Source organism: Paroedura picta, chromosome 4, assembly GCF_049243985.1.
Source record: "Paroedura picta isolate Pp20150507F chromosome 4, Ppicta_v3.0, whole genome shotgun sequence".
Classification (NCBI taxonomy): Eukaryota; Metazoa; Chordata; class Lepidosauria; order Squamata; family Gekkonidae; genus Paroedura; species Paroedura picta.
Genome location: NC_135372.1, coordinates 118,192,308 through 118,201,815, shown reverse-complemented (window position 1 = coordinate 118,201,815; position 9,508 = coordinate 118,192,308). Strand labels below are relative to the sequence as shown.

The 9,508-nt window shown below is 44.8% G+C and overlaps 1 protein-coding gene across 4 annotated transcripts; it reads left to right on the top strand.

Moving 5' to 3' along the window:
• Positions 1–373: 373 nt before the first annotated feature.
• LOC143836278 (uncharacterized) lies at positions 374–9,508 on the top strand. 4 transcript variants are annotated; one of them, XM_077335391.1, is made up of 4 exons: positions 506–1,116; positions 1,929–1,962; positions 2,551–3,368; positions 3,982–9,508. In XM_077335391.1, exons 3-4 carry the CDS (start codon positions 2,570–2,572, stop codon positions 4,575–4,577), a joined length of 1,395 nt encoding a protein of 464 aa, XP_077191506.1. In that variant the 5' UTR covers positions 506–1,116; positions 1,929–1,962; positions 2,551–2,569; the 3' UTR covers positions 4,578–9,508. The 4 variants fall into 4 exon arrangements, with proteins under 4 accessions (XP_077191504.1, XP_077191506.1, XP_077191505.1 ...); XM_077335389.1 differs by lacking the exons at positions 506–1,116; positions 1,929–1,962 and adding an exon at positions 374–474; XM_077335390.1 differs by lacking the exon at positions 1,929–1,962 and having other exon boundaries at positions 506–1,201.

Sequence of the window (9,508 nt, the reverse complement as noted above, 5' to 3'; positions counted from 1 at the left end):
CCAAGATTTATTCAAGACGTGAGCTTTCGTGTGCGGGCACACTTCCTCAGACACACGATAGCTCGCGCTTTCCATAACATTTTATTGGTCTTAAAGGTGGCTGTGGACTCGGTTTTTGCACCTGCGTCTATACCCATGCCAGAGATATTGCTTTTTGGCTTCGCTGCATGCGACTTCCTGCCCAGCAGTCCTCTTCAGCCCCGTGCAACTTATTCAGACCCTCCGGCCTTTTCAAACTCCCCTCCCCAGCGCGTTCCCGTGCTTCGCCCTCTGATTCGAGGCTCCGACTGTCGATCACACGCGCGACTTTTACCCCCTCCCCGCCTTCCTGATGGAGCGCTCGCTCCCCGCCTTCTTCCTCTGCTTCGGCCGGCCTCCCTGAAGGCGCCTCGGATTGGGTGGTGGGCGCGCCCGTCATGCCGCGACCCAATCGGAGGCGGCCTGCCTGCCCACGAGCGAGCCGGGAACTTGCAAGTAAGTGTGCGACTGTGGCAGGGGAGCAGCGGAGCTTTTCGGGAAGCCGGAGCGGGGAGGGTCGGGAGACTCGTGGAAATCGATCATTGTTCCCCTGACATTGCAAAGCCTCGAGAGATTCCTCTGAAGCCGGGCGTGGAGGGATTCCACTCCTGGGGGGACTTTCTTGGGAGAGCAGGAAGAGATGGGAGATGTCCCAGAGTTGTGTTTTTTAACACGCGTCCCACCCACCCCCCTCCCCCAAATCCCAGGTTTAAAGGGATGGGTGCTGCCTCTTTGGCTGCAGTTATCTTTGCTCCAGTCGGGCTGCAGGGATCTGACGTTTTGAAAATTTGATTTCTTGGCATGGACTGCCATGTTTTGCATCTGTGCTTCCTCTGCCCCTTGACTTTAAGCAGGGTGCTGCTAGGAGGGGAAGAGGTTGCAACCCCATATACTGGCTTAGAAAAGCCTGCACTTGGTATCTCGGAAGCAAGGGGGGATCCCTCTGAACTTAGGGGGAATCCCTAGACGGAGATCCCAAGTTGAAAACAGGGATGGCAAGACACTTGGGAATGAGTATAGAGACCCCCGGGCAGAACGACCTTTTGCATGAAGGTCAGGATTTGTGCAGAGTCTGATTAGATGCTGTACACACACTTGGTGAGAAATCTTCTTTAAAGGTGTACCAAAACTCCCTAGCTTGGCTTGCATTTGTATGTTCAGAAGAAGAGCTTGATGGCTGAGTGTATGTATGCATTTCCCCTTGCCATCAAATATCTATATTCACCTCTGTTGCTAGTATTGTGATTTTATACTATTAGAGATCCTGGATGATACTATAGACTGTGGGGCTATATTTACAGCAGTAGCAAATGTGTATCTGGGCATACCGGTTCAGATTGCAAAAAAAAAACAAAACAAAAAAAACACCCCACATACACAAAATGGGAGGACAAGAATAAAGATTCCAACTTTTTGCCTGTCATTTGTGCTTTCTGTGCAGTAACAGCATGGAGGTGCTGTATCCCCATTTGCAGCCTGAACTGGTACGATTTAGATGCAGATTTATCACTTAAATGAAAACTAGGCCAGAGACACTGGATGTGTTTGTTGCATATCCAGAGGGAGCACATCTTTTAAATTTATTATACTATCCCTAGAGGAGAGTCTAACTAGGATCATTACTATCTAAGTCTGTCATCTAATTGCTTGCATTAACTAACATCTGGGTGGGGGAGGTATTGTAAGCAGATGATAACATGGCTGGATACTCTGGCAGTGCATTAGAGGTCTCTTGTTTTCTTGCTCTGAATATCTAACACCCTGAATATATGTCCTGTGAAGGAAACGGGAGGGATTTCATTGAAACTTTCTCATGTATTTAGCAACTCAGTGAAGTGAATTGCTAAACTCAAGACTTCTGTGCAACTCCAACACTTGCTTCCTCATAGTAATTTATATTTATTTTTCAGTGGGCTCCACAAGGACTGCACAGGTTCATTCTAAGTAAGTCCTGCTGAACTAACTAGGAAGTAAACCTGTAAACTGAGCATGCAGACTCATAAGCTCCACCAGTTCCTCCAGCTTAAAACACATAGGAAACAGAATTAATTGGGACTATCAGAGAGCCAGGGCAAATGGTCAGTTTCTGACAGTGTCCTAGAGATGCCCATCCAATGTAAGAGAAACATTGCAGTCCTTAAAAAAGGCGATCGAATTATGTAAATTATTCTTAGAATTTTAGGCTATACTGTACCCTATTGTTTTCTAGAGAGGCAGTAGTTCATCTCTATGGTGATGGAAGGGACCTTGGGAAGTACTATGTTTGTGTGTGTATTCCTTTACTAACAATTCGGTCGTAGTGAGATGTCCTTTAAAAAGGGATCTTGTCCTCATTCTCCTTCATGGTAATTCCTCTCAGCCATGAATTAGTGAAGTGAATTGCTAAACTCAATTCATTGCCTATTTGACCAATGCTACTTGGCAAAGAACTCTACGAAGGTCAGGAAATGGTTTAAAGGATGAAATAACCTTCATTGCTTGGCCAGTGGCATTTTAACTGTTCCGGATTTTTTTTGTTTCTTTTTTTGGCAGTAAAGGCAGAAATAAAATAATGGCTGGCAATGAATTAAAGAATCTGCAGAGTCACTTGCAAGAACTAGACAATCTCCGGTCTGCATTTCTTGCATCTGCAAAACGTCCCTTGGTATCCACGGGAACAAGTACCAAAACCGTGCTTCGTGACCAACACCACCTCTCAAGAGAGAATATGAACATGCAGCAATTTGCTCCTCGAAAGAGCATCCGCCACCGTAACCCCTACTGGCCTGATGAGGAAATACGAACCTTTATTGAGATCTGGGGTGATGACCAAGTCCAAGCCTCGTTGGCCACCAACTTCCGCAACGAGGCCCAGTACGAGTGGATCTCCGATCGCATGCGGGAATACGGCTACGACCGGGATATGAAGCAGTGCCGCCTCCGCGCCAAGGAACTCAGGCGAGGATACAAGGCCATCGTCTGTGGCAATAACTCCTCTGTGAGTGGGCAGCGGGCCCTGCCGTTCTTTGATTCCCTGAACAGCTTTCTGTGCATGCACAAGGGCCTCGTGGTTTCCAAAGTTTCGCTCTCAATAGACCGGAGGAATCGAGAGGCACAAAAACTGGGGCTGGAGCAGGAGAAGAATGAAAAACTCAGTGTCGTTCTTGTTTCGGATGATGATGAGGCATCCATTCCGGAACCTACCGACGACTCCAACGGCTACTTTCAGGACAGTCGGATGGATTCTGATCCTATGAACGCCCAGTCTCCAGGCGATGAGTGGGAACAGCATGTAGAAGATGGTATTCTGGCAGGTGATGTTTCACCCAACTTCCTCAATGCTAGAGGAGAGGGCCATTCTGCAAATTCAGGTGAATGCAGAAAATTAAAATCTCAGACCTAGTCCTTGAAATGTTTCCTGGCAATATGGCGGCCTGGGTTAAATCAAGATGGTTACTTAAGACTGTGCTTAATTTCCCTTCCCCAAAGGTAAAAGCTATGGTACATAGCCCTGTGTGAAAGTTAACTTCAGCTCTCGATGGTTGTACTTACTCAGTGGTTAATGGGAAAGCAGCTTTGTATATGCTTAGAGGCATTCTCATTATTTGACATGTTTCAGAGTGAGCTCTGGCTGAAAATAAACACTGGATTTATGGACCTCATTTAGAGTCTCCCTAAGATTCAGAGCAGGTTGCACAATTAAACAAAACTGTGCAATAAAACAGTATAATATATACAAACAATGCATTAAACCTGGATTAGAAAATAAGAATGCAAAAATGACAATATAATACATAAATAATGTAATAAAACTGAATTGCAAAATTGGAGAATGACGCAAATAAAAGCAGTATAATACATACGGCGATGTAGCACGGGCAGGTTACAGAATTAGAAAACAGTGCAATAAAAACAGCCTAATGCTATTTAATATTTGGGAGAACGTTGCCATTATGTTAATTTCCTGGGTTTGTTCCATAACAGGTCCATCAAGCTCGTTCCCGAGGGCATCCCTGGTCGATGCCGATAGAGCAAGCAACCACTGGAATCGGAAGCAGAGGAAACAGACCGATGCTACCTCGGACCTTGTGGATGCCATTTCGCAAGTCGGCGACAAGCTAGTGAGCGCTCTGTCGGATTTGCACTCAAAACACAGGGAGGCTTCTGAACTTGTCCAAAGCAGGGAAAACAGTGCACGCAAGGAGGAATTCGCCATCCTTGCGAGCCACATGGACCAAACCACAAAGAACATGGACAAACTCATCACGCTGATGGAGACCTCCACCAGAAGGATCGCAGATGCCATGGACAGACAGACGGCTGCCTTGGAAAACATGGCCCGCTTGTTTGCCACAAGGGTGCCAACTCCCTCGGTGCTCCCAGAGCCTCAAGGGCAGTCTGCGCTTTCCCCCTCAAACCTCACCAGACTGGTCCCATCGCCAGCAACAGGGTTGCCCAATGCCCCGAACACTCTGAGGGCATGCCATACTGGCGATCTGGGAGCACCAAAACCACCAGCGCCCTCTGAGGCTGAGGCATGTCAGCCAGAGGCAAAGAAAATAAAAACAGAAGACGACTAGATCATATTGCAATCTTTCAGGCCTGCTTGTTTGCTCTCACTGGATGAATGCTTAGCCTTTTGTTTTTTTCTTTCATGGGGAAAGTCATGAAGGTGGAGGGCGGAGTGAAGCTTTCTTGTTTGTTTGTTTTTGTTAGGGTTTTATTTGTTGTTCATGTTGTCCCTTTTAGATTTGTAGTCAGATTTTAAGTTTGTGGGTAGGTTTATATTGGGGAGGGAAGGATGACCCCCTACCCAGGGCAGTACAAGCATACAGTTCACTGTCTTCCCACTGTTTTCCTGTTGGTTTCATATTTTAGTGCTCAGCTAGGAGATTTGATAGCAATCTGGATGTTGACTTGGCCAATGGAGACTGTGGATTCAAATCTCTTCATGGCTGTGAACTCACCGGGTAGCTTTATGAAGTCGCTCAGAGCCACATTTCCTTTGACTCCAAAACAGTAATACTAAGGACATGCCTCACTAGGTAATTTTGAAGATGAACAATTTCAGGATTGCGAATCACTGTACACACTAAAAAAGAAATGCTATCGGAGATAAGGGAAGAGAACGCCTTTCTCTTCTGTAGCTATATAAAATCCTGTTATTAAATCAGTGGAATGCCTGCTAGCAATGGGTTATTTTACTTGCTTCTTTCCCTGGAATGGTGTGCCAGATGAGCCCGTATCTGGTTGGTGAGGCAAGAAAGTCTCCAAACCAAAAAGGAAGAAGAGAGCAAATACAAAAGAGCAGCTGCTTTTGCAAGGATGACGTATTGAGCTTTTAAGATTCCCCTTCCCAAGTTACAGGCCTGAAAGGGACAGGCAGTCCTGCCCACCATAATGTTCTGTCAATTTGTAGCTGGCTAATTGGGTTGGCAAGAGAAGCATTGCAAAGCTCTGAGTTTCAAAGAACTCTTCCTTAGGCACAAATGATCCATGCCGCTTTAAAAATAATAGCCTTCCTTGTAACCAGAGTCTGTGGGCATTTGATTTCCAGTAGCAGCTAAGATGTTGTGCCTGGGCAGCTCCCAAGGTGGGTGTCAAGGTTCTCTCCTGGTGGAATCTGTGATCACAGATGTGCCAAATAGCTAGCACCAATAGCCAGCGATAGAGTCATTGCCCATGAGTTTCCATTCTTTCTCAGACCCTCTAAGTCCGGGGTAGTCAACCTGTGGTCCTCCAGATGTCCATGGACTACATTTCCCATGAGCCCTTGCCAGCGTTTGGACCACAGGTTGACTATCCCTGCTCTAAATGAGCAACCAACACTCTCCTATTGTAAGTTGTTTAAGGCTGTGATCCTCAGGACCGCTTACTGGGAAGTATCCCTCATTGAACTCTGTGGGACTGACTTCTGAGTCTGCATGCTGAGGATTGCAGTGCAAGAGTTGGTGTGAAATCTGGGCAGAGACATCATCATGACAAGCTGCAGGATCCTTAAAGTGCAGGCAAGACTGTGCTAGGAGTAGTTGGCTTTATAAAAGCATTAGTCTTTAAGGGGGGCCCCAAACAGTCCTGTAGAAAAACCATTCTCTCTAAAACCATCAGATGACAATGGAAGGAATAAGGGGACATAAGAGAATCCAGTGATGCATGAGCAGAAACGTAAAGGGATTTGGCCCAGTTGTCCTTGCTTATGGCCTTATGCAAGGCCTAGTGCTTTTCTTTGTGTTATAGTGCTCAGGAATTGGTTGCACAAGAGCTTATACAAGCAGAAGCAAGTGGGAATATAATAAGTTTGACTTAGCTTAAGCGGCTATTGCAATCTTTTCCCTGCATTCCCACTTGTGCAAGAAGAAATTTTGCATGCGCGATCCACACGTCGTGCCAACACTGTGGTTGTAAGGCAGATGTGAAAAGAAAGGAATTGCCAATGTGTTACGTGTAGTTTGTATGGGGTCCCCGCTTCTCAAGTACCCAGTGCAGTTGTGGCCTGTGGACTGAATGAGTTATCAGGTTCATATATTCCATATAAGGAGCCCTTCCAGCTTATCACTTCAGTTACAAAGTTAGTCACTAGAGGTAGTCACTTCAGTTACAGAAAACTTCCCAAAGCCGTCCTTTAATCTCGTACCTTGTTTTGTTACGATCACCCAATGTATTAGGCAGTATTATGCCATCTTTCCAGAACACTTCATCCAGCTTGGATGTTCAGTTTGAAAGAAATTAAAAGGCAAGGGGGAAAGAAAAAAAATCTTTCAGGATGTGTTGAAGTTCCTTGATGGCAGTTTGCAGAGGGTTAAAATGGAGCACAAAATGTGTGGCAGGCTTAATTGGGTTAAATGCATTTGGGTGCAAGATAGGTTTTGAGGCAGATGAAAGATGCCGGCATCAGAGAATCAAAAGGGAGAGAGAGATCACTGTTCTGTTTAAAATTCTGGCCATGTCTGTACAACTAACTTATCAATAAAGTTGGGCAGTAAAGGAAGATGTTGCTTTGTTAATAGGGGAACATATGCACGGCCTATCTGAAAGTTGTTGCTTAGAATGGTATGCAAAATAAGTCAATTGAACTCAGTGGGATTTTCATTTGAGTCACAAGGTTTAGGATCGTGCCGCACGGCTGCTTTTGAGTCTTTAGTTATGCTTAGTGTGGAGAGGGAGAAGCAGGAGAGAACTATTTTGAAATTGAATTACATCTTTGTCAATGGAGCTTTCTCATGATTTACAGATGGAAGAAAGGCAGGACCAGTTTAAATGTCATTTGTGAAAATGGCCTAGGGATCTCTATTAAACCTCACAAAATGACTGTTCCTAGGAGAAAGTAATGGCATTTAAACTGGTTTGTGTTCGCAGCACAGCTGTGATTTAGATACACGTAATTCCAATGACTGCCGTGTGATTACTTGCACATAATAATCCACTAACAATCTACATTAAAAGGATGTGAATTGAAATTGACACAGTCCTAATAATAGTTAAAATGGCATTTCTTTGCTGTCAGTTGGGAAAGTGAATCAATTTTGTCTCTATTAACAGGGGGGTGTAATGAGGATATGGATTGGATGACCAGGCATTTATTCTGAGTTCATTGAAATGCAGCCCTTAAACATAATTCAGGGAAGGCAATTTTCATCCGTACATGGGTCCAATTTCACTTTACAGCCACTTGCTTATTTTGCCTCCCTCCCCCACCCACCCCCAAATCCATGCAAGTGCTGGAGGCTTGTGACAGGCTCCAATAGGGTGGCTTCTTTGTAACAGGTTATTTAGAGGGGAGAATTACGGTAAGTACAGCTTCTCCCACTGCTGCTTCTCCCGCAATGATGGGAGTAGCTAAATATTTTTTGTTTTATTTTACTTGCTATTATTATGCTCCCTGTTGCCATATTATATGTGACAATCCCTTTATTGCCAAAGACTGGATTTGAGCCTTGAACAGTGGCAGGAGCAAGACAAGTGAGGCTTGTCTGATGTTTGAAACACCTGCTTTATTGTGTGCTACCGGGGTGGTTCTGCTGCTGGATTCTTCATCCAGATAAAGCCACAACTGTGGCCTTCTCTGCAGTGGTCACAAGTCACGGTTGTCCTCATGGAACTTTAGAGCCCCCTCCCAGCTAATTGCTAGAAACTGTAAGACTGGAGACCCTATTGCATCCCCAGGTTATCCAGATTGGGAACAAACCACCCTGTGCGGGCACAAGCACAAAGGGTCTTCATCCCTTGGAAGTAGGGATGATGATGTCTTGCATTGTTCATTCTATGCTCTGGCACTATGATCTGTGGTGAACCTTAAGTTAATGCAGACTGCCAAACTATGCAGACAAACACATTGACTCTATTGCCTTACCAGGAAGATTTTTAAAACATATATAGGGGAAACATTATTCATCTCTATAACTGCAGGGATATATTCTGAAGCCTTGGGCTGCCATGTGTCAGCATTGTTGCACTTGTATGAAACCTGGTTCATGATAGTTTCATAACCTCACTAGGTTGTCCTTTTTGATAAGATGCACAGCAATGCCTTCTTCACAATGAAGCCCTGTTGACTTCAATGGAATCATGGAAAGGAAAGGAAAGAAAGGATCTGAATACTAAATTGGTACAGTATTTGCTGGCATATAAGACTACTTTCCCCCCCTGAAAAACATGCCTCCAAGTGGGGGGGTCATCCTATACGCCGGGTGCACTTCAAGTTGGGATAGACATAGCTGCCCATAGCACTGTAATGTAATGTAACAAACTCTATATTTTGAGTGGAAATGTTGGGGGGTCATCTTATACGCCCAGTTATCTTATACGCCGGCAAAAACGGTATTTGGATCCCAGAAAACCAGGAATACTGGGGGGAGGGGTGTTTGTTTTTTTGTTTTTGTTTTTTTGGCTCCTTGATAATCCAGATCCAAAAAATACCATTTTTCCCAGACTGCACATCCCTGCTCTTGCAGTCTTCCTCCTCTGTTCAAGAAAATTCCTTATTCTGCTGGGGGTGTCATAGTAGTATCAAAGGGCATCATATTCTTTCAGTTTCTCACCACTACCTGTTGCATCTGGCAGCCTTCTTTAAGCAGAGGGCTAGGGATGTATTAGGAGAAATCATTGAAGCTGGTTGAGCCAAGCTTTCCAGCTTTTTCAAAGATTTTGGGCCATGTTTAGTAACTGCTTACCATCAGTTCCAGCCAGCACCATCCTTATTACCCTGTTTTGTTTAGGTTTTGTCTCTTTAGATGGAATTCCAGGATTGGAAACATACAAAAAACTGGCTTCGAAATAGACCAGTAGTGCCCTAATACCAAAGATGCTTTATTTAGAGTGTGGAAAGAGATAAATTGGCACTCTGATACCAACCACTATTAACAATGAACACTTTTCTATCTGAGAAAGGACGGACATTTAGCTCCCATTCAAAACAAACTACGTTCACTTTTCTGCACTTCGTGTAGTCGAGTTCCTTGTAATTAAAAAGAGCTGTGTGGAAGAACATTGCTGATCTCAGGCAACAGACAGA